Genomic DNA, 25,494 nt, shown 5'->3' with positions numbered 1-25,494 from the left:
TTCAAGAAGACTGGGCAGCGGTAGCCGTAGAGAAGAACAAGTAATCACAAGGCTTAGAATAGGTCATAGTAGATTAAATGGCAAGCTCCACACAATTGGCAAACATGCCACTGGTCACTGCATCTACTGTCAGGAAAGAGAGACTGTAAATCACGTGTTATTAGAATGCCAAGCTTATAGTGTCCAGAGAGCAATTCTGTTAGAACGAGTTAGAGAGCTAGGGGAGACTAGGCTCACTCTTGATAGGTTACTTGCCTTCTCAGTACCATCTGCTTGGAAGCATGTTTTTGAGTTCCTTAAAAATACAGGCGGCGGCACGGTGGTGTAGTGGTTAGCGCTGTCGCCTCACAGCAAGAAGGTCCTGGGTTCGAGCCCCGTGGCCGGCGAGGGCCTTTTTGTGCGGAGTTTGCATGTTCTCCCCGTGTCCGTGTGGGTTTCCTCCGGGTGCTCCGGTTTCCCCCACAGTCCAAAGACATGCAGGTTAGGTTAACTGGTGACTCTAAATTGACCGTAGGTGTGAATGTGAGTGTGAATGGTTGTCTGTGTCTATGTGTCAGCCCTGTGATGACCTGGCGACTTGTCCAGGGTGTACCCCGCCTTTCGCCCGTAGTCAGCTGGGATAGGCTCCAGCTTGCCTGCGACCCTGTAGAACAGGATAAAGCGGCTAGAGATAATGAGATGAGATGAGATGAAAAATACAGGCCTTTTAGGTAGGATTTAGTGTATTTATTGGGTTTTTTTTTTTGGTCACTCCTCCATTGAAACTCTAACTAGATAGTGTCGCAGTTCCGCAAAAATACAGTTGGTGGCGGTAATGCACCATAGTGGATGCCAACCGCCATTAAACCTGAAAGAAGAAGAAGAAGAAGAAAACGCGGAAGACTAGCATTCCCTGTGCGCATGCGTACACGGGCTGGATAATGACGGTGTAGTATGTTGACGTGTATTTGCCAGCCAGCTGGATTAGTTTACTTTTATTTTCGTGTTTATTTATTTATTTTTAATTTAGGTAGCTAATCATTTTAGCTGGATAAACCAACCAGGGTGATTTTTGTCACGTTTGAGTTTCAGAATCGAGTTTATCGCCAAGTCCGTTTTCATATAGAAGAGATTTGTTTTGGTGGCTGGTACTTGAACAAAAATTGGTATTTATTGGACAAGGAACTTAAATAGTTCTGTTTTTGTCACATCATCTCATTGATTAGCTGTGGTATTTTAGAGTCTTCCTGTCTCTCACACACACAGTGAAGAATATGGGTCCAAAAAAGAAACATGGCATCCCTGACAGGTATTTATTATGTCAGATACTGCACTCTTCAGTGGTGGGCTGTTAAATATTCCTGGTCTTACTTAAACCTGTGTATGTCAACAGATGGGTTGATTATAAGGCAGTGGGTAAACGGATCCCTGGCACACGCTTCATTGCATTTAAAGTACCTTTAAAACAGGTGACAGACATGCTCTCACACACACACACACACTTGCAATCATCTCGCTGTTTCTGTTTTGACCTTGTGACTCATTTCTGTTTCAGGCTTTGAGGAGGAATCTCAAGGAATCGGAAGCGTTTGGACCCTTAGATCTCATGGACATGTTGAAGAATGAGGGTGAAGAACTTGGTCTCATTATCGATCTCACCTTCACCACGCGCTACTACCAACCCCAGGTGACCCACTCCACGTCCATGTCCACAAGTGCATGCCCAGATACTGATTGTTCTCATTCTTGGTATCAAGATGACTGAATTTGGATAATGATCCCAAATTTGTGGGCGGCACGGTGGTGTAGTGGTTAGCGCTGTCGCCTCACAGCAAGAAGGTCCTGGGTTCGAGCCCCGGGGCCGGCGAGGGCCTTTCTGTGCGGAGTTTGCATGTTCTCCCCGTGTCCGCGTGGGTTTCCTCCGGGTGCTCCAGTTTCCCCCACAGTCCAAAGACATGCAGGTTAGGTTAACTGGTGACTCTAAATTGACCGTAGGTGTGAATGTGAGTGTGAATGGTTGTCTGTGTCTATGTGTCAGCCCTGTGATGACCTGGCGACTTGTCCAGGGTGTACCCCGCCTTTCGCCCGTAGTCAGCTGGGATAGGCTCCAGCTTGCCTGCGACCCTGTAGAAGGATAAAGCGGCTAGAGATAATGAGATGAGATCCCAAATTTGTCATGTGCTTTGCGAGAAAGTGGACGGTTGTACGGTCTTTTACGTCTGCGATGTCTTTTTGTCTATTTTGTTATACGTCAGAAAACGCATAAGCAAGTCCGCGTGACCTTGATCAACTCGACAGAGCAGTTCAATCTGATGATGTGCATGATGATAATGGATGCTCGTAGCTTCTAGTTTAAGCTGATATGGAACACATTTGCACACCTCTTGTTGGCATGCGTGGAATTTAAAAATCTGCTTGTTCCACTCACAAAATGGAGTTAACATAATACACAAATGAGTAAGACATAGCTTTCGTTTTTGACGACCACATACTATTACTGTGGTGTTATAATGCAAACGAGATTTGTAAACGGGGCTCACTGAACTTTCGGTGGTATAGCGCAGTGTTCTCTTATTTACACATCTTTTAAAATTCCTGTAGCAGATGGCACAGAGAATTACAGACGTCAGGAAGGATATAAAGTAAACATAAAGTATAATAAAGTATATAAGTGGTATAACTGTTTCAGATCGAAACGTCACATAACTTCTCAACACTGCTCTTTTGAATGTCTGTGTGTGTGTGGCAGGATTTACCAGACACACTGCACTACCTGAAGATATTTACAGCAGGACATGAGGTGCCAAGTGACCCCACCATCCTGAGCTTTAAAAAGGCAGTGAGAAGATTTCTGCATGATAATCAGAACAATGGTACATCCATCATTAAAGAAGTTAATCAGTGGTTGGGATTTTAAACGTACAAGCTATAGCTTTTCAGTTATTACGTGTCAGAGAGCTACTGTATGCTTGAGAACACTGACTCACTCGCTTCATTCACACGACCACATTTACAGTGGGGAAAACAAGTATTTGATCCCTTGCTGATTTTGTTGTTTTGGCCACTAATAAAGACTCGGATCAGTCTGTAATATTAATGGTAGGTGTAGTAGAACATGCTGAGACAGAATATCACAAAGAAAATCAAGAAATCAACTTTAAAGAATTTGTATTAATTTATTTGCATTTTATTGAGGAAAATAAGTATTTGAACCCTCTTGCCAAAAAAGACTTAGGCCGAATCCCATTTCACCCCTTGGACCAACCCCTTGGCCCTTCCCCTCCATTTTGCGCGTTCACGTGAAGGGGTAGGGGTATCCCAATCCCAGTTAACGCGGAGGGGTAGGGGAAGGGGTAGGGCTTCTGTACCCCTCCAAACGGAGATTTTCCTGGAGCTGACTCCGAACGAAGGGGTTTGAGTGATTTCCCACAATGCCATGCGGATTTCAGCGAGATTTCATGCGGATTTCAGAAAGATGGCGGTTCCCGCGGCGAAAGATTGTCATAAATGTATTTTCTCCATTATTTACGTGTTTTAAGTTGTTATCCAGAGGAAACACGCCGCTTGATTCGCTTTCGAGCTGAGAATGAGCAGCGATTTCTGAAATCCAAGCTGCTGCTAAAAAGCTTTGGGAGTGAGTATTGTTTTCGGTTGCTTGACTGCGTACGTTTTGTTCTGTTATTCTCGCTTTTATTGTTTACATGAGTGTTCTGACACCTCATTCTGTCGGATGTGGTGCACGAAGCGCCAAAGATATCCCATTCAGTGGTGTTAGTTAACAAATCACACCCTGCCAGCAGAGATTTCTGGTTCTGGCTCTGACTGTAGCGGCTGGTCGCAGCCAATGACGCATTTGGTCGCGTTTTGCTAACGTAAACGCTGACGGAGGTACGCGATGACGTATGCGATCGTTGAAGGGCTATCCCAATACGTAAGGGTTGAATTTCAAGCCCTATCCCTTGTAGCTCAGTTTCAAGGGGAAGGGCCAAGGGGAAGGGAGAGGGGGAGGGGTAGGGGTAGAAATTAGAATTGGGATTGGGCCTCAGTACTTTGTGGCAAACCCCTTATTAGCAAGCACAGAGGTCAGACATTTTTTGTAGTTGATGACCAGGTGCCGCATTACAGAAAGTTCCTAACTTGAGAATCTCATCTTATCTGTCTAGTTCCCGTGGCAACGGCACTTTAGGATCATATTTAGGAAAAGGCTATTACAGAACAGCCGTTCCTAACTCTGTTGTCCTATCCTATCTCAAGTTAAGAAAAGTGTATTACAGAAGCATCCTAACTTCTAAAAAAACTAAAAAATTCTTAAATACCCATCCTAACTTTAGGATATCCCCACCGCTGTCCTAACTGTCATTTTTACTGTATAAATCAGCTAGTAGTCTACTATTAGACAGAATGGCAGGTATTTTGCTTTTGAGGCGACAACAACAACGTAACCGGAATTTGTTTATTGAAAGGCAGTTGGTAGACCAAAACGACGTTTTAAGGTTTGATGACAAAACTTTGATAAATCGCTACCGGTTACCCCGGGCCATGATCATACAGTTAGCTGATAAACTGCGGCCAGATTTAGAGAGGCCGACTCGTCGACATGGGGCTCTCCCGGTTATACTGCAGCTAACAAATGCGCTTCGTTTTTTCGCCAAAGGTGACTTCCAAACAGAAATCGCCGATTTGTCAAAAATTTCTCAGCCTTCCATGTCCAAAAATCTGACTGAAGTGGCAACGGCGATAGGAAGGCTGGCTGCGCATTACATTAGGTTTCCAGGCGGACAAGAACTGAATGCAATTAAGGAAGCCTTCTACCGACATTCAAATATGTCCGGTGTGATAGGTCTAGTGGACGCCACTTGTAGCAGGGTATTGTTTCTGTTGTAGCAGCTAGCCAGAGATCACTGGACGTTACTTCACGAGACACAGTGTAGCTTTTGTTGCTAGGTAACAGACATTAAAGGCGATCATAGATGTTTCGATCGGTTATTTAGGAATCCTAACTCGAGATAAGATAAGAATCCTAAATGAAGTTAGGATTTGCTTCTGTAATACCAAACTGAAAAGAATCCTATCTCACAGCTGTCCCATCTTAACTTTTGACTTAAGATAGGAACTTTCTGTAATGCCGTCCCAGGTTTCTGCACATATTAGGAGGAATTTTGGTCCACTCTTCTTTGCAAATGACCTCTAAATCATCAAGATTCCGTGGCTGTCACTTGGCAACTCTGAGCTTCAGCTCTCTTCATAGATTTTCTATAGGATTCAGGTCCGGAGACTGGCTGGGCCACTCCATGACCTTGATATGTTTCTTCTTCAGCCATTCCTTGGTTGCCTTGGCTGTATGCTTTGGGTCATTATCCTGCTGGAAGACCCATCCACGACCCATTTTAAGCTTCCTGGCAGAGGGAAGGAGGTTTTCATTTAGGATTTTACGGTACATGGCTCCGTCCATCCTCCCATTGATACGGTGAAGTAGCCCTGTGCAGAAAAACAACCCCAAAGCATAATGTTACCACCTCCATGCTTGACAGTGGGGATGGTGTTCTTGGGGTCATAAGCAGCATGTCTCTCCCTCCAGACACGACGGGTTGAATTGATGCCAAAGAGCTCAATTTTGGTCTCATCTGACCATAACACCTTCTCCCAGTCACTCTCCAAGTCATTCAGATGTTCATTGGCAAAGTTCAGGCAGGCCTGCACATGTGCTTTCTTAAGCAGGGGTACTTTGCGAGCACTGCAAGATGTTCGACCATTGCGGTGTAAAGTGTTACCAACTGTTTGCTTGGTGACTGTGATCCCAGCTGCTTTAAGATCATCCACTAACTCTGCCCGTGTTGTATTAGGTCTATTTCTCACCGTTCTCATGATCCTGGAAACCCCACGAGGTGAGATCTTGTTTGGAGCCCCAGACCTAGGTCGATTGATGATCACGTTGTGAGTCTTGTACTTGCGCACAATTGCACCAACAGTTGTCACCTTAACGCCCAGCTTCTTGCTAATGGTTTTGTAGCCCATACCGGTCTTGTGCAGGTCTACAATCTTCTCCCTTAAATCCACAGAAAGCTCTTTAGTCTTTCCCATGTTGGAGAGTTTGGAGTCTGACAAACTGATTGATTCTGTGGCCAGGTGGCTTTTATACAAGTCATTAGTGATATCAGGTGTCTTCAATTTAGGTGACAAGGTCATTTGGAGAGTCTAACGCTACGTTCACACTGCAAGGCTTAATGCTCAATTCCGATTTTTTTGTGAAATCTGATTTTTTTGTGAGGTCGTTCACATTAACAAATATATGCGACTTGTATGTGATCCTCAGTATGAACGAAAAGCGACCTAAAAGTGTTCCGCATGCGCACTGCAGGATACGACGACGTCACACGCAGTGAGCATGGCCAGTGTTTACGGAAGTAAAACCGCCCGGTTGCGGTATGACTCATCCAATCTAGCTTGAATAGCTGCATCCCCCCAAATGGAAATCAGCTCCCTAACCTCTGCGTCCTTCCATTGAGAAGATTCAGAACCTTCACAGCCCGAAGCGTCCCTCGCATTGATGTCATGCGCAGGGGCGCAGATACGTTTTTTGAACTGGGGGGGGACAAAAAACGGGGGGGGACAAAGCTGCCAGCAAACCAACCCCAACATGCCTGTCAAACTTGTTGTTAGTAACCATAGCAACCAAGCTCGAGCTCGCAACCTGTGCAGTCTGCGCAGCTCAACCAACCGAATATCAGTCTTTGTTTTGTTTTATGTGAGTTGTTGCAACTATATGTATACACTGCTGTGCACCTCAATAAACCGAATGGTAATTAGTCTTTTGATTTTTCCGTGAGGTTTGCCTTATGCAAAGAAAGACAGCATAGACGTTTTTTCCTCCCTATAAGTAGGGGGGACCGAACGAGGTGAATTTAAATATGACTCGTCCCACCCTCTATCTGCGCCCGTGATTATGCGCCATGTTGTTGTAACTTTTTTTGAGAGACCCGCCGCCTACTTCAGCGCAGAATAGTGACGTTTGTGGCTTGTTGATGACGTGTAAGTCGGATGAATGCAACCTGGCGGTTCAGACTGAAGTCGCATATGAAAAGAGCGGATAGGAATCGGAATTAGCACCACATATCCAAACGGCCTGGGTCGGATTTGAAAAAATCGGATCTGTGTCGTTCATATTGTCAATAAAAGATCGGATACAGGTCACATATGGGCGAAAAGATCGGATTTGAGTCACTTCAGCCTGCAGTGTGAACGTAGCCTAACTTGTCTGTATTAACAAGAACTCTTGATGGTTACTAGGGGATCAAATACTTCTTTTTCTCAATAAAATACAAATAAATTAATATAGATATTTAAAAGTTATTTTCTGGATTTTCTTTTTGATATTCTGTCTCCACATGTTAGAATACACCTACCATTAAAATTACAGACTGATCAAGTCTTTCTTAGTGGGTAAACCAACAAAATCAGCAAGGGATCAAATACTTGTTTTCCCCACTGTATACTGATAATTCCTTCTTCACATTGAAACGCAAGACTGTCCAACTGCACAGACAATTCACAGAGTGCACTAACTTACATTGTAATCACACACACAAAAATAAAATCTAATTTTGTTAGTAACTGGACCAACCTGTGAATGGGAGAACTCTGGTCCAGTGACATGAGTCCCTCATACATAATTTCCACCAACAGGGAATGGGTTCCATTCTGGACCAAAAATAAATTGGTTCAGAACCTGGAAGAAAAAAAAAAAAGTTGGTTCCCAGCTTGTTTTTTCCAGTGTGAACCATTATGACATCATTCACTCACTATCTGTCAAACAGTGCATGGCTTGACTGGAACATCCTTCTCCAATACTTTCGATCCAGGGCATCCTCAGCGGTGAGGCCCCACTCCCTTAAGTTCTTTGCGACTCGCTCTTTCTAGGTCTTGTCGGACCTGCCCCTCTTTATCGCACCTCCTACCTTGTGGGCCGTGATTCTTGCAGTCATAGTGGAGCTGCGCTGCACGTGGCCAAACCATTGCAAACGCCTATACCTGAGGTCAGCATCCACATCCAGGAGACCAAAGCGGTGTCCGAAATCACTCACTCATTCGCTATTCCCTACTTACTATCTAGAGAATGCTATATAGAGGACTATATAGTGAGCTCATTGGTTTAAAAAAAAAAACACTTTCAGACACTATTCCGCCGAGCCGTTATTTACGCCATTACTGTCACATGATGAAAACATGCCAGGTCCGTCGGCTGTTGGGTTTTCAAAACAATAAATGCATATTATACTGAGCGTATTTCCCACATTAATAAATCCAAAGTACTTTGTGTCTGCTGCATCTTTGTTCTTTTAAATCAAGGCTGAATACTTCTTCTCCGCCAAATTTGAGGCTTTTGATTAATTCCTCGCTCTGCACTCTAACTTTTTTATTCTTGTATTTTATCAGTCTTATTCTATTTTAGCTCATTTCCTGTCCTCTTAGTATTTTTAATTGTACTCGAATGTCCGTTTATAATGTGTTTCTTCCTCCCAGGGGCGGTTCTAGCCATTTTGGGGCCCTAGGCGAAGTACAGACATGGGGCCCTCAAAAGTCAGTCTTGAAACACACATACAGAATAATGGTCATCCCTACTTGGCACATGCCATATCTCCTTGCTGTAAATTCAGAAAAAAAGATAGCAAACTGCCACTAACAATGTCCCCCAAATAAGCTCCACAGTGAAACAGGTTTGAGATTACTCCAGCATTTGCCAAAATTCTGACAGTGTTTATTGCTCAGATCAAACCAGAAAGAGCAAGCAAGGCAAACAACAGAAGAAGAGACAGTAGAGAGAGAGAGCCAATTTTAAGTCAATCTCCATATTTTAATAAAACAAGGATATCTGAAATCCAATTATTATTTTTACTCCACAGATACATCTAATCTCATTATCTCTAGCCGCTTTATCCTTCTACAGGGTCGCAGGCAAGCTGGAGCCTATCCCAGCTGAACTACGGGCGAAAGGCGGGGTACACCCTGGACAAGTCGCCAGGTCATCACAGGGCTGACACATAGACACAGACAACCATTTCAATTTTTAGAGTCACCAGTTAACCTAATCTGCATGTCTTTGGACTGTGGGGGAAACTGGAGCACCCGGAGGAAACCCACGCAGACACGGGGAGAACATGCAAACTCCACACAGAAAGGCCCTCGCCGGCCCCGGGGCTCGAACCCAGGACCTTCTTGCTGTGAGGCGACAGCGCTAACCACTACACCACCGTGCCGCCCCCACAGATACATATTACCAGATATAAAATGATCTTATTCTTATCAGAAGTAGAACACAAATGGATATTACCAGATATACATTACCAGAGATACAAAATGATCTTACTGTTATCAGAACTACAACACAAATGGATATTACTGTATCGAAACCTCTACATTTCAATGGGATAAGACTGATGCCAAGATAAATGTACGAGAGAGGGAGGGAGAGAGAGAGAGAGTGTGTTTGTGTGTGTGAGAGGGAGGGAGGGAGGGAGGGAAGGAGAGAGCCATTTAGTGACAGGCAATACAGTGGTTGAGAGACAGATACAGAGGGATTGTGAGTTTGTAAAGGATGCAGCCAGTACATTATTGAAATGTCCTTAATCTTCAAAATTCCATTGTTCATGTATTCCATCACCATTCCATAATGGAGTGTAGGTGGGTGGGTGTGTGAGAGAGAGAGTTTGTTTGTGTGTAGAGGGGTAGAGGGGGGTAGAGAAAGAGAGAGGTTTGAGTTTTTAAAGGTTGCAGCCAGTACATTACTGAAAAGTCCTTAATCTCCAAATGTCCATTTTCATCATAATCATATGAGAAAGTAAGTCCTACTTGTTGCTGGCTTCTCCAAAGTCTTTTGGAGCACAACATTCCTCAACAGCGGAGGTTGAGGCTGTCGCAGACTCGGGCGATTTGAAAAATGTAGTTAGTTTCAGAAGTGCAGCTGCATTCTTTTTGCTTTGTGCCCTTTTTTTTCGTTTAGCGCAACCACTCTCATAACTGCGCTTCATCTTGTTTACAGTTCCCTCTGCTTTGGTTTGAATTTCCGTCGCGCACCTGTCTACGTCGTCAGATCATGGACTAGTCCAATGTAAAACAACCGGGGAGAGGGGTGTGCTGGGACAAATACTATATTAGATTAGATTAGATTCAACTTTATTGTCATTACTCAGTATAAATACAGGGTAACGAAATGCAGTTAGCATCTAATCAGAAGTGCAAATAGCAGAAATGCAGTATAATACAAATAAATACAGTATGTGCAGATAAGCAATATGTATAGATGAATGCAGCTATGTACAGCTAGTGCAAATGAGACGGTTATAGTGAGTAGAGAATGTACAGATAAATAAATAAATAGGATGTTCAATAGTTCTGTGCAGTATATGTACGGTAGTTAAGGGAGAAGTAACTACAGGTAGGGCTATAAAAAAGGGTGGTTATAATTATAATTATCCTTTAAAGCTATATACAGAAGTAGCTAACTTGCTGTGCAGATGTCTTGTGAATATAAAACATATATATCCACATGAATTCGATATTCTGATGCTATTTTGGTGTGTTTTTCCATTTATATCGTTGACTACTTAATATCAGAGACAAATTACGATTACATATATATTGTTTGGTGTTTACCGTGACGGGGCTGACTGTTAGGGGCCCCCAAATTTTGGGGGCCCTAGGCAACCGCCTTGGTTTGCCTAATGGTAAGTCCGCCCCTGCTTCCTCCGTCCATTCACCCCAGCACACTACAATATTATTGACGTTTTCGTGCCACAACTTATAAATTTGTCTCGTGCCCGTTGTCATAAGGAAAAACAAACTACTGCTAAACTCAATCTAAAATACTTAACGCTCCTTCTGAACCAGCTTTTCTTTCAGCGCGACTGCAATGCCTGATGGTATATGTTGCTTGGTGAGTGACCATCGGTTGTACACTACTTTTCACAGTGCATTGTGGGATACTATGAGTCCACTATAATAAGGTGCAATAATTGTCACTGTACGTTCGGACAGCACTACAAAATGGCGAACTCACTGTATAGTGAGTGATTTCGGATACAGTGTAAGCCTCTGACGAAGACTGCTGGAGCTGACCCCGTCCTCAGGCTTTACACGACACATCCACCGCAGTATAGCTCTTTGGTTCCTCTTTAGAGGTTCTGCCTAACATTCTGTCTCCTCAGAGGCCAGCACTTACTTGTGTACAACAAAGCACTCCTCACGCAGGAACTGAAACTCCTGCATGACAAGAGGGGTGGTAGCTCTCTGAACTTCCCCCATGCTGTTCTTGTGATGGTAGCTAGCTCACATCCTCCACCAGGGTAACAAAAGGACTCAACCGCATCTAGCACGTGCCCTCCAACAAGCACCCGATCACATGGGCCGCCATCAATGGGGCATACTAAGCCAAGGCATCTGCTACATCGAAAGGATGGGTCAGGGTAGAGCCTGCAGCAGATACTGGTGCACTTCTTGTGCACCCAGTGTTGGCAGCCATTGCAGAAGATGGAATTGCATCCTACCCCTTTCCTGCAGGCAGCACATGGGTATTTGCCAGAGTCTCTCAGGGTGTTAAGGTTTGGTCCGGATATCATCACCTTTCTTTTGCCCATGTTCACTCTCAGGCCACTTGTTTCTAGACCAGTCTTCCCTTCCATTCCATTCCATTCTGGACCGTTCAGTGGACGTGTCATTAGTTTGGAGAGGAAACAGAGTGCAGCAATGGAAAAGGAGACATCTTCAGAAAAAAACGGAATGAAAACGAATACCTGCAGTAACAGAAAAAAGCTTGCAGGTAATCAATCAATGCGCTCCATCATCTTGCTACAACTGTTTACTCCCCCTGCGAATTGCGCAATGCCTGCCGTTCATGACGCGGCGTCAATTTATAACGGTTCTGATCAAAACTCGTGAAAATGTGGGCTGGTTCGCTGGCTGGCACCAAGGTTCAAAGAACCCATTCCCTGTTGGATGGAAAGGGTATCTGATTACATTTTGTAGTAGTGTTTCTGTAAAAAGTGATGCTGTTACATTAACTGTATTTTATAATGTAGGTTATAGAGTGACTGAAGCTTGTTGTTTTTCCTTTTCGTTTTTAACCAAAGTGTATGGAAACGCTAAACGCGATTACATGGTAATTATTATAAATGATGTATGTTGCATCTTGATTAACGGCGTTGTGTGTTCACAGATAAGCTGATAGGTGTTCACTGCACCCACGGCCTAAACCGAACCGGATACCTTGTATGCAGGTGTGTGTGCGTGCATGCAGGTGTGGTTTATACCCCACAGTAGGCATGAGCTGATATCATTTGCAGTATAAATGGGATAACTTCCAACAAAGTGTCTTGTGGAGCAGAATCTCCTTTGTATAACTCGATTGTTCATCATGTAACGATATGCAAATGAATCTTGTAATTGAATGACCCGAATCAATCCAATAGCCACCACACTGAGCGTGTGAAGGCAAATGTGCTTCCTCTCAGGCATGTCGTTTGCTGCTGCTGCATCTTTTTCAAACTGCTGAGACGTCTGTCTTCTAGAAAAATGTTAAGGAATGTGTTTTTTTTTTTTTTTTTTTTTTGCAAAGGAGACCTTATATGGTTTAACCAGACAAGTTTAAAGAAGAACTGAAGTCATTTTTAAACTTGCTTTATTTCTTAATTAACGTGTTATTCAATTACGTTTTCGGTTTTAGTAACCTTATATCGTGACTCGTACTGGCAACTAATTGCAATTAAATATTATACTTATCGGTCTATTCGTTTTTTAGCCATGTTGAATTTAGTTCGTTTGGTCCACGGCAGGCGTCGCTTATCCGCACAATCTTCACGAGACTTCGAAACGTGAAGTGTCAGCCAGGTGTCAGTGCTGCCATTTTGAAAACTGTTTTCCAAACAAAGTATTGCACAAAAACGAGTTTGACTACGTTCAGACTGCACCCTGAAACGACCCATATCCGATTTTTTTTGCCCATATGCGACCTGTATCCGATTTGTTATTGACAATCTGAACGACACAGATCCGATTTTTTTCACATGCGACCCAGGCCGCTTGGATATGTGGTCCTAAATCCGATGCATATCCGTTATTTTCACATGCGGCTGCAGTCTGACCGGACAGGTCGCATTCATGTGACCTACACGTCATCAACAAGAGACAAACGTCACTATTCTGCGTTGGCTAATCCCGCCTCTTTGGTGGAAAACAACAACATTTGTACAGTTTTCAGAATTTAAATAGACTTTTATAGAATTGATCAAGCTAATGGTGGATTTGGTAGGGACCTGGATGTTGATCTGTTAGCCTGATTAAATAAAACAGTTTCTATAACTGATTTATAACTTAAACCATCCTGTATTACAAGATTATAAGATTGTTCTGGAAATTTCCAGTAATTTGACACCTTCGGTCTCATTAGTCTGCTGCCCACATTAATCAGATTATTGTGTGAGTTCCGCCGCCGCCACAAAAACCACATCGCCAGGTCTCGCCTCATCTCCATAGCAAACTGCACTGGTGTTTCTGCACCTTGAGCCAGCGCTGAGAGAAGTTGCAGAATTCAGCTGGCTATAAACAATCTAAATAAATATTTATAAAAATGTAGAAAAGTTTATTAATATGACGAAATAAATATGTGCAAATTATTAAGCCTGAATTAAGAGTTTGGTAATACAGCGGCCGTATCCCAAATGACTGCCTACTGAAGCTCGAGTGCACTATATAGAGTTTAAAAATCCATTCCTTCCTAGTAACATGTAGTGCACTTATATAGAAATTAGAGAGACATTTAGGAGTCAACCCTCGTTACCAGGCTACACGTTTTCATTTCAGTTCAGAAACAAAAACGCACACGAGACCTCACACTTTAACACTAACCAGATAATTAAACAAACAAACAAAAAAGAAATCATTAAACATGAAGAGTGCACTTTTTTTTTTGTTTATGTATTACGTAGATGTGCTTATTACGTGTCAATTTGCGCATGCGGGACACTTTTGGGTCGTTTTCCGTTCATATTGGAGATCGCATACAAGTCTCATATAATTGGTAATGTGAACGGCCTAACAAAAAAATCGGATTTCACGACAAATCGGATATGGGTCGTTTCAGGTTGCAGTCTGAACGTAGTGCAAATGACGATTACTACCTACTTTTTTCAAACTTTCCTGATTACTATCAAAACAAACAAAAATTCCGGCTTGGTTACATCAGCATTCGTTGTCTTTTGGCAATGTTGGCAGGTGTTGGTCACTTTGATTTCCGCTGCACGTTTTACTTCCGTCCTACGATGTCTCGTACAGGTCTCAACGAATCTCGTTTACGGCCATTGCTTTGACATATGGACTGATATATATATTACAGAGCATGTTTCAAACACTCATAACTTGCTATAGCAGCGACAAAATAGTGATAAAAAATGCATTCCGATATTTAATAAAACGAGAAATAGAATTTTGATGATAATAAATTTGCCTTCAGTTCTCCTTTAAAACAAAAAGCACCAGAGAAGCCTGTATATGTGCAGATGAAAAGTAGATTTTATGGAAACATCAAAAGGTTGAATGATGGGAGTGTGAGATCCACTCGTGCTTACCCAGTGCTATGATTATTTATTAGGAGCAGCTTAGAGAGAGCTCAGTACTTGTGTGTTTCTGATTGCAGATACCTCATCGATGTAGATGGTTTTGAACCTCTTGATGCCATCGACTGTAAGTAATTGTCTTTTTAAGAATTTTATTAGCTAACTCTTAACAAATAAGCGAGTGCTATCCAGTGGTGGAGCAGCAACACATAAACTCCTAACCGTTTAAACATAACATTACGTTACAAACATTTAGCAGACGCTCTTATCCAGAGCGGTGTACAGCATACCCAGAGCACCCTGGGGAGCAGTTGGGGGTTAGGTCCCTTGCTCAAGCACACTTCAACCATTCCTGCTGGTCCAGGGAATTGAACCAGCGACCTTTTGGTTCCAAAGCTGCTTCTCTAACCATTAGGCCATGGATTTGGTGAGTTTTCATTTTGTAGCCTTTGCTTAATTTCTGATGTTTAGTCAGTGTTCTTGTTTCTTGGATAAGTTAATGCGAAATTGAAACACATTTTAGCTACATCTGTCCTTTGCTATGTTTAGCAGTTCTATGGCTTTTGAAGAACCAGCTTCTGAACGTCACGACAATGCACTTGACTTTTTTTTCGACTGTGTAATCTAGTTAGCTCACATGGCCATAGGCCGGTGAGCTATTGCCATCACGCGGTGTCCGTCCACAATTCACAAAGATTGCTACTTCTCCCTGAGTTTTTAACTGGATTTTGATTCTGATTGTTTGTTTTGTTTGGAAGCTCTAATATAAGATCTGCATAAAAGTTACTCCCTGGTTTTGTGATTTCTCATTAACAAGTCGCCGATTAACGAACTTTCAGGAAAATCGCTACTCCTCCCTGAGTTTTCAATGCATTTTAATTCTGATTGTTCGAATTGTTCTCATGAAGAGCAACTTGGCTAATTATAAACGAATCTGGTTTTTCACGGTACAGCCGTGTGAGCTACTGCATCGCTGACGCGCTGATAAACATTTTGTAAGGTACTTATGCTTATAGATTTTTTTCATTTAGAAAAGCTATGTTGTTAAATTGCCCAGGTTTGTTTTGTGTCAGTGCTGGTTAATTGATTTATGCAAAATGTGACTCTTCTTACCGTCGTCGTATTTAAAAACCGATTCTATTCTGTCCACCTTTTTCAGTGTTTAACAAGTCACGTGGTCATGCTATCGAGAGAAAGAATTACCTGGATGATCTGAAATCGGGACCAAAACGCAGGTATTGGGATTTAAAAAAAAAAAAGAGAAAATAATAAAGATTTATTTCGAACATGAAACACATCAGAGTAAAATCCTGTGGTATATTGACTTTATATTGTAATAAACCTACTTCTGTAGTAATGATGGAATGGAGGAACCAGAGCAGGAGCCTGTCAAAGGTGGAGTCGCAAACAGGATGCATGGCTCGATGCCTGTCCAAGAACCTCATCCTTCTTTCAGTAGGAGAGAAGATTATAAGGATCATTTTGAGTATGTGGTCTTTCATACTCAATCCAAAAAAAAAAAAAAAAAAGGGTCGTGATGTGACCATTTGATGGCTTCACTTTTCCGTTTCGACGGTTTAAACACAGCTGTGTGTGTGTGTAACTCGGCTTTTTTCCTCATCAGGCCTTTCAACCAGGGATGGCACAACAACCAGACGAGACCTCATCCACCTCCTCTCTTTCCCACACCCCCTCACAGGGCTCCTCCTCCTTTACTACCTATGCCACCTTTCAGGGGCCCGCCTCCGCTCATACCCACACCACCTCCACTGAGTGCGTGGTCTGGTTTTAGAGCGGGCCGGTACCCTGCGCCTCCTCTAAACCCCGCCTTCATGCCACGCTACATGTTTGAAGAAGAGCCTCGAGACACACAGCGAAAACAACGCAGGACTGTTCATAAACACACAACCTGGTCTCCATACTCGCGCTGACTGTAAACACTGCCTTCTCTTCAGCCCTGACATATTTCACATTAACAAAGAAGTTACAGATTAGCAACATTTTTTTTAATTAAATTTATTATTATTTTTTTTTTAATTCAAACCATAGCTTTTATTTCTTTTTACTCAGATGTACAACAAATGTCACAGTTGAAGGTCATTTAAAAACTATTCTCCAAAAGATAAACTGTAAAATATTTCAAGAACTCCTGCAGCATGGGAGTTTAAACTAAAATCAGAAAATAAAAAACAGCATTTTATTGATCTTTATCATTTTAACTTTTTTAAATGTATGTTTAACATTTAGGAAATGACAATTGTTTTATTAATTTTTTTTTAAGTCGGTATAGAGGAGCAAAATGTTACTTTTCGACATGTGCTCTGTCTCAAATCCTTTATCTCTGTTGTGCACTAGCATTTCTACTGACTGTCTGTCTGTAATATGATCTGTACACTGCTAGCCTCTGAGAAATGAAGTGTAGAATTATGGACACTGTTTCTGCTGCTCTCAGCCTGATCTGTATCTGCACAATGGAAGGAATGAAGCCACTAGAGGCTGCTGTAATGGGCGTGGTCTTGCCCTTAAACTTGAGAACACTTGAGAACTCCACCCAGGTTGGTGCAATTAAAGTAATGTATGGAGAGTCTTCATGCAATTCAATTGCACTTTTTTAATTCAATACTACATTGTGATTGTTGAGGTAGGCGCGCCATTTAAGTTATTCCATGAAATTGAGTCGTACACGAGCTGATAGCCGACTCGGTGCTACGCGCCTCATCAAGCTAAGCCATGTACGACGAGATTGAGTGGAATAACTGTTTTATTCTATCCACATTCACTGGATTTTGAGAAACAGAGCATTTTTATTTTGTTTTTTGCAAATTCCATAAATAAGTTTATACAAAATGTCAGACAAAATAATTTCCGTTTAGAATGTAAACAAACTGGTAAAATGACCGTTGCAATTTGGGGGGGGAGGTTATAATAATCATTGAAAAATGAAAGATACATTCTTACCATCAAATATTTTGATTCCATATTTTATTGCTTTTTTTTTTTATTTTTGGGGTTTTGTTTTCGAGTAGTTTTTATTTCATCCTTGGTTGGTTCAGCAAAATGCCGTTTTGTTTTTCTCTACTCATGGTATATGAGCTGATAGCCTAGTAGTAGAGTAGCCATTCAGAGTGCGTGAATGTGGAGAGAATAAACTATAATATATCTAGCTGGTTATTGTTAAACTGAGATGGTTATCATAGTAGTTAAACATAACAAGCTGGCTAGTAATTTTGTTAATAATGTTTAAAGAGGCCAGTTCACCCTTCCCAGAATCCAATTTGTTGTTTTTGTTTACATATGGGCCACTATGTTTTGAAAGCATGTGACTCTCTGCTAACTCTTCAGTTAGCTGGATACCAGACCTTTTACATTTTCATGAATAAAAATGGAAGACCTCATCACAGAAGATGATAATGAGGAGTCGACTATCAGCCTAGAAATAGAAGGGACCAGTTATCATCACTGCTGAACCGGATCCGGCCTTGAGGCGACCCGTATTTGACTGACATAGCCAGAATTGCAGCAGTAGGATGGCTGGTTCCTTTCTACACGTGTTCCTCTTTATGTTTAATTACTCGAATAACCATCTGGATTACATGCATTACAGCTTGAGGGGGTACCAATAATAGTGGCACATGTGTATTTTTTTTAATTATTCTTGATGAGGGATTTGTTTTTCTCTGAATAAATTTATTTCAATTAAATATTGGATTTTTCTAATGTTTTAGTGTGAGATGAAGTGACCACCAAAAGGTGGATTTTTTTTTCCCCTAACACTTTTTACCGATCTTTACAAGGGAGGGGAGCAATAATCATGGAAGACACTTTGTCTTGTTCTGTCAAGTCAACTTTATTGTCAAATATGCTATACATGCTCGACATACAGCACAAATGAAATATCAGTCCTTTCTGACCCACGGTGCAAACAGGCAATGCAATAAATAAAAATAGAATAATTGAAAAAAAACCAAACAATATAAACAGTATAAACACTAGATAGGAGCTAGACAGACTAAACACTCAGACAATATAACTAGTATAAAACACACTAGATATGAACTAGACTAAACACTCAAACAATATAAACAGTATAAACACTAGATGATAACAAGACAGACTAAACACTCAGACAATATAAACACTCTAGATATTAACTAGACTAAACACTCATACGTACATACACACTGACACATAATGGAACTTGCTTTGTGCACAGGGGCTTTGTCATGCTGAAACATGTTTGAGCCTTTTAGTTCCAGTAAAGGGAAATTGTAATGCTAAAGCAGATAAAGACATTCTACGCAACTGTGTGCTTCCAACTTTGTGGCAACAGTTTGAGGAAGAACCACATACAAGTGTGATGGTCAGGTGTCCAGAAACTTTTGGCATTATTCTATATGGCAGAACATAATAGGCTTAAAAGTGCATTTATATAATGTACAATATATTATTTGTACACGTTATAAATGCGCTTTATCCTGTTCTACAGGGTCGCAGGTAGAACAGGATAAAGCGGCTAGAGATAATGAGATGAGATTATAATTGTGTGATGTATTACACAGGAAACATCTGTCTACATAGAGCATGTATGGCATGTGTGCTTTGCTTATTCTTGTTTGAGGTTTATTGGCGGTTGGCTACCAACAAATCGGTGCATTACTGCCACCCACTGGCACGGAGTGTGGATCTGGACGTCTGTTTTAGACTATTTATAAAAAAAAATAATAACCCTCCTACCTCATCTCCTCTCAATCAAATGTTATTCTTGAGAACTGAAATAGAATTCATCTTTTGAGTTTCTTTGTAGGATATCTATTACATTTTAAGAAGTACTTTTCCTGAGATTTTACAATTAAAGGTGCTGACTGTAAAGTCATGTAAAACTTTCAAATTTTATTATTGTGCATAGCATTTTTCTATGTCTCGCAAGAACAATATCATGTGAACGAGATGTGATCATTTTGATGTGTTGAGGGTCGCTTTTCACTGTTGTGGGACCATTTTCCTCCCTCTTAAGGTAAATGGTCTGGCCCTATGGAAACAGCTGAATGCGAGGAGCTTTAACTAATTAGCATTACTATGGAACTGCGTCACACCAAGATGGCCATGTGCAGAAAACATGGTGGTGATTAAAAATTTAGATTATACCAGCAGATCATTTTGCATCCAAAAGCTGAAACATGCAGGCATCATATATCCATATAATTTACCCACAAATGTATTTATTCTGCCCACTGTGTGCACTCTCTCTCTCTCTCTCTCTCTCTCTCTCTCTCTCTCTCTGTGTGCGCGCGTGTTCTCACAGCTTCAGGTGTGTTCAATGCACAGGAGGAATTTTGCTGTGCTTGAGTGTACATGTGACAAAACTAAAGGCTTCTTCTTCTTAATTTACGTACAACTGTATTTATTGCACTTGAAAAGTGTACGGTCAGAGGAAAATGGCCAGCTTGGTTTGAGCTGCCAGGAAGGCTACAGCAACTCTTCATATGTGGTGAGCAGAAAAGCATCTCAGCATGCAACAGCAGAAGACCACATTGGGTTCCACTCCTGCCAGCCAAGTACAGGAATCTTGGAATCAAGAACAAGTTCCTATTAAAGGGGTCAGTAAATGTATGTGTGCAATTATTATTATTATTATTATTATTAATAAAAATCTCCTGTGCTTATTTGGGGTTGGTTTGAATGTCACCGGTTGCACTGATTCACCCACATCATCAGAGTCACGTCCATGTTCAAGTGCGACCATGAAAAACGAAACCGAGGGCAAAGTGGGGGGAAAAACTGCCTTACACCCAATCAAATTAGCAGCATGGTAGCTTTATACCACCAATGTAATCCACCTTACGTATGCTTTATTTCCAGTGTTGGGTACGTTACTTTCAAAAAGTAATTAGTTATAGTTACTAGTTACTTTTCCCAAAAAGTAACTGAGTTAGTAACGGAGTTACTTTGTCATTAAAGTAACTAATTACCAGGGAAAGTAATTATTCCGTTACATTTTGTCCCCCCCCCCCCCCCCCCCAAAAAAAAAAAAAATCAAATTAAATTCAATTAGTGTAATCATAATAAAAGTGAATGTTAAATGTGTTTAATGACTGAAATGGACACTTAACAGAACCAATCAGTAACATTACACTATATTAATATTTTTGTGGGACAATGTGAGAAGACATCTATCAAATGTAATATATTTTTGTAGTTATTAAAATTGTTACTACTGGCCACTGACGAGGACAAACGCTTTGTTCCTCGACATAATGTGCATTGCACGTACACATTTTTGCCTTTTATTTCAAGTAATGAAAAGCAATGGCTGTATTTCCAATGTGAAAGCCCAGTGTTGGGCTGACCGCTCGCCATCGCTGTGTCTTCTGATTGAAAGAGTGCGCAGTAGTGCAGTAGGCGTGGCCTACCTACGTATGTTGTCCAAATCTACTCTGATTGGCTTACTGTGCCGTTGTCTCGCGTCTCCCCGCCCCACACTAAAGCAGAGTAAAGAAAGGCTGAACGAGCAGTGTGCCAGATGAAAACAGCTTTAATAAAGTAACGCATAGTATTTTATTGTAAGTAACAGGAATGGCGTTATAACGATGTAAAAAGTAATTAGTAAGATTACTCGTTACTAAAAAAAAGTAACGCCGTTAGTAACAACGTTTATTTCTAACTCCGTTATTCCCATCGCTGTTTATTTCTGTTATAAATGAGCACTTGGTCTGGTACTGAAATAAATAAATTAATGTAGTAGCTACACACTGAGAAAGTCCTGTCTGTCTGATAAGGAGAAAATGCTGATGTAAGAGATATACTGTCGTGTGTGCGTGCAAATGTGTGATAAGGCGTATATGTAACGCATGTACGTGAGTTTTGAGTTATCAAGAACATTCAGTCTTCCTGTAGTGCGATAAACAAAAGGAAAAATTTTGGTATTTTCTTAGCATTGTGGTATTGCATCAGGTGTAAAAGTTTTGCTTATCTGTTAAAAACCCCCAGATATATTCAGTATAACAGCATGACCTCGGGTATGATATTGCTTTAATACAACAGTGCCATTTTAGACACAATATGGCCAAATGTATTGTTTATTTTTTTCTCCACAAGCAGAAATAGATCCAAAAGGGGCCACAATGACTTAATAGAACATTGGCTAGGTAGCACGTGTTGATTTTGTACATTCCCATTAAAGGTGCTTCCAGTAAAATTGGTGTCCTTTTTCATCTTCATCTGACAAGATTTGTTCCTGAAAGTCCCAGAGAAGACGTCTGCGCTTCTGGATCATGTTTAGATACGGCTTCTTCTTTGAAATATAGAGTTTTAGCTGGCAACAGTGGATGGCACGGTGAATTGTGTTCACAGATAATGTTCTCTGGAAATATTCCTGAGCCCATTTTGTGATTTCCAATACAGAAGCATGCCTGTATGTGATGCAGTGCCGTCTAAGGGCCCGAAGATCACGGGCACCCAGTATGATTTTCCGGCCTTGACCCTTACGCACAGAGATTCTTCCAGATTTTCTGAATCTTTTGATGATATTATGCACTGTAGATGATGATATGTTCAAACTCTTTGCAATTTTACACTGTCGAACTCCTTTCTGATATTGCTCCACTATTTGTCGGCACAGAATTAGGGGGATTGGTGATCCTCTTCCCATCTTTACTTCTGAGAGCCGCTGCCACTCCAAGATGCTCTTTTTATACCCAGTCATGTTAATGACCTATTGCCAATTGACCTAATGAGTTGCAATTTGGTCCTCCAGCTGTTCCTTTTTTGTACCTTTAACTTTTCCAGCCTCTTATTGCCCCTGTTCGAACTTTTTTGAGATGTGTTGCTGTCATGAAATTTCAAATGAGCCAACATTTGGCATGAAATTTCAAAATGTCTCATTTTCGACAGTTGATATGTTGTCTATGTTCTATTGTGAATACAATATCAGTTTTTGAGATTTGTAAATTATTGCATTCCATTTTTATTTACAATTTGTACTTTGTCCCAACTTTTTTGGAATCGGGGTTGTATGTATATTATTTAATTATTTTTTCGTTCTTTATCCATTATTCAGAAAAGAAATTAAAATTCATATTTTACTATGTAAATTGTACTGGCAAAGTTCTTGATCTTACTAAAGATTTTAAGGGTGTCAAACTGCTCTGCTTTATCACGCGTCTTAGCATTAGCAACATCTTTATTGGACATGACAATCGATACTTTTCAGGAACAAACCTTGTCAGATGAAGATGAAAAAGGACACCAATTTTACTGGAAGCACCTTTAATGGGAATGTACAAAATCAATGCGTGCTACCTAGCCAATGTTCTCTTAAGTCATTGTGGCCTCTTTTGGATCTATTTCTGCTTGTGGAGAAAAATATAAACAATACATTTGGCCATATTGTGTCTAAAATGGCACTGTTGTATTAAAGCAATATCATACCCGAGGTCATGCTGTTATACTGAATATATTTGGGGTTTTTTAACAGATAAGCAAAACTTTTACACCTGATGCAATACCACAATGCTAAGAAAATACCAAAATTTTTCCTTTTGTTTATCGCACTACAGGAAGACTGAATGTTCTTGATAACTCAAAACTCACGTACATGCGTTACATATACGCCTTATCACACATTTGCACGCACACACGACAGTATATCTCTTACATCAGCATTTTCTCCTTATCAGACAGACAGGACTTTCTCAGTGTGTAGCTACCACATTAATTTATTTATTTCAGTATCAGACCAAGTGCTCATTTATAACAGAAATAAAGCATACGTAAGGTGGATTACACTGGTGGTATAAAGCTACCATGCTGCTAATTTGATTGGGTGTAAGGCAGTTTTTCCCCCCACTTTGCCCTCGGTTTCGTTTTTCATGGTCGCACTTGAACATGGACGTGACTCTGATGATGTGGGTGAATCAGTGCAACCGGTGACATTCAAACCAACCCCAAATAAGCACAGGAGATTTTTATTAATAATAATAATAATAATAATAATAATAAAATAATAATAAATGCACGCATACATTTACTGACCCCTTTAATAGGAACTTGTTCTTGATTCCAAGATTCCTGTTCTTGACTGGCAGGAGTGGAACCCGATGTGGTCTTCTGCTGTTGCATGCTGAGATGCTTTTCTGCTCACCACATATGAAGAGTTGCTATAGCTTTCCTGGCAGCTCAAACCAAGCTGGCCATTTTCCTCTGACCGTACACTTTTCAAGTGCAATAAATACAGTTGTATGTAAATTAAGAAGAAGAAGCCTTTAGTTTTGTCACATGTACACTCAAGCACAGCAAAATTCCTCCTGTGCATTGAACACACCTGAAGCTGTGAGAACACACGCACACAGAGAGAGAGAGAGAGCGAGAGCGCACACAGTGGGCAGAATAAATAAATACATTTGTGGGTAAATTATATGGATATATTATGCCTGCATGTTTCAGCTTTTGGATGCAAAATGATCTGCTGGTATAATTTACATTTTTAATCATCGCCATCTTGGTGTGACGCAGTTCCATAGTTATGCTAATTAGTTAAAGCTCCTCACATTCAGCTGTTTCCATCAGGGCTTTGAACCGGTTCAAGGAACGAAAACGAAAACCGGGAACTTTTTCTATTTCACATGGAACAGAAACGAAACCAGAAACTTTATTATTTTTTATGTTCCGGAACAGAAACGCTTATTAAAAATAATGGTAACCGGTTAATACCGGTTTTTATTTCGTTCCTCAAAGTTTCTGTAGCCTACAAATAGTCATTCTTCTCCTGCGCAAGTTTCTATGACCCGCTGGGGTTCACTTCCTGTGTGACGTTCGCTGATTGAATGGAGAGCGCGGGAAGGTGGACTACTATCACGTCTCCATTACTGAGTGTCTGAGCAAAGAAGAGCCTGAACGATGCAACCTCCCTATTGGCTGTTTGTAAAAATGTATCAATTGTTGCCCTTCCCACGGGAATCATCGCGGGCTCGAGAGACGAGACCTGACGAGTTAGTTCGTTGGTAGCAGAACAAAATGTCTGGACACAAATTGGGTTTTCAGAAAAGGAAAGAAAATAAACGGAGGGTCGAAAATACAAAAAAGGAGGCAGAAAATGCTAAACGAGTTTTAAGGTAGGACAAATGGTTACTTTTCTGAGGCAGCCCACCGTGGCTGCCTGCAGGCGTATTTATTATAGCCCATTTAGTTAAAATAGTTGATATAAAATGTTTATAGTTATAGTTATGTGATGGTTGTCCTGATTTAGACTGGTGTTTTTTTTGGGGGGGGGGGTTGCGCGATGTTGCACCCGGGTCCAGATTAGGGCAGAACCGGCCCTGGCTACATTTCAGGTGTAGTTTGTTTTATGTATGTATGTACTTGCATAGATGTGTACCTGGTCTTCCAATATGGCGCCTAACAAAATCTCGCGGCGCGGTGACGTCATGCGGTAGCCCTCTATAGGGCCTGACTAGCCTTTGGTAACACACTAAACGAATTATCTTTCATTTTTGGCACTTTTTCTGTTTGTGTAGATGGGAAGACATACTGAGAATCCAAATCGCCAACATTTGAAATAATAATTGTTTTGAATTATTTCTTGTCTTATTTAATGAAGGTTGTAATAGAATTAGCCTACATTTGGCTTAAGCTGGATGAGACAGAGACATAATTTTATAGCCATTTGTTAAACAGCTGACAGGGAACGTAATTAACCGTTCCGGGAACGAAATTTTTTTGTTCTAACCGGTTCGGGAACGTCTATTTAATGGTGGAACCCAAAACCGGAAACGTTAAAATTCCGTTTCTGTTCGGAACGAACCAATAGGAAAAAAATTCCGGTTCAAAGCCCTGGTTTCCATAGGGCCAGACCATTTACCTTAAGCCTCGGTCACAACCGGCCGTACATGCTCCTGCGGCCGGTCTACGTGCAAAA

At 41.2% G+C, this 25,494-nt stretch overlaps 1 protein-coding gene across 1 annotated transcript; it reads left to right on the top strand.

Annotated features, from left to right (window-relative positions):
• Window positions 1-873: 873 nt before the first annotated feature.
• dusp11 (dual specificity phosphatase 11 (RNA/RNP complex 1-interacting)) lies at window positions 874-18,283 on the top strand. The gene is made up of 9 exons (XM_060909633.1): window positions 874-1,288; window positions 1,373-1,448; window positions 1,535-1,666; window positions 2,729-2,852; window positions 12,188-12,248; window positions 14,663-14,709; window positions 15,742-15,817; window positions 15,937-16,068; window positions 16,207-18,283. The coding sequence occupies exons 1-9, from the start codon at window positions 1,254-1,256 to the stop codon at window positions 16,511-16,513; spliced, it is 990 nt and encodes a 329-aa protein (XP_060765616.1). The 5' UTR covers window positions 874-1,253; the 3' UTR covers window positions 16,514-18,283.
• The last annotated feature ends 7,211 nt before the right edge of the window (window positions 18,284-25,494 follow it).

The sequence above is a fragment of the Neoarius graeffei genome, chromosome 25, assembly GCF_027579695.1.
Source record: "Neoarius graeffei isolate fNeoGra1 chromosome 25, fNeoGra1.pri, whole genome shotgun sequence".
Lineage (NCBI taxonomy): Eukaryota > Metazoa > Chordata > Actinopteri > Siluriformes > Ariidae > Neoarius > Neoarius graeffei.
This window is presented reverse-complemented; position numbering and strand designations above follow the sequence as displayed.

Bases quoted from the DNA above. Each gene is read 5' to 3' on its own strand.
- dusp11 (XM_060909633.1), top strand. From the start codon at position 1,254: ATGGGTCCAAAAAAGAAACATGGCATCCCTGACAG. The intron at 1,449-1,534 runs GTGACAGACATG...TTTCTGTTTCAG, and splicing joins TTAAAGTACCTTTAAAACAG to GCTTTGAGGAGGAATCTCAA. The intron at 14,710-15,741 runs GTAAGTAATTGT...CACCTTTTTCAG, and splicing joins ACCTCTTGATGCCATCGACT to TGTTTAACAAGTCACGTGGT.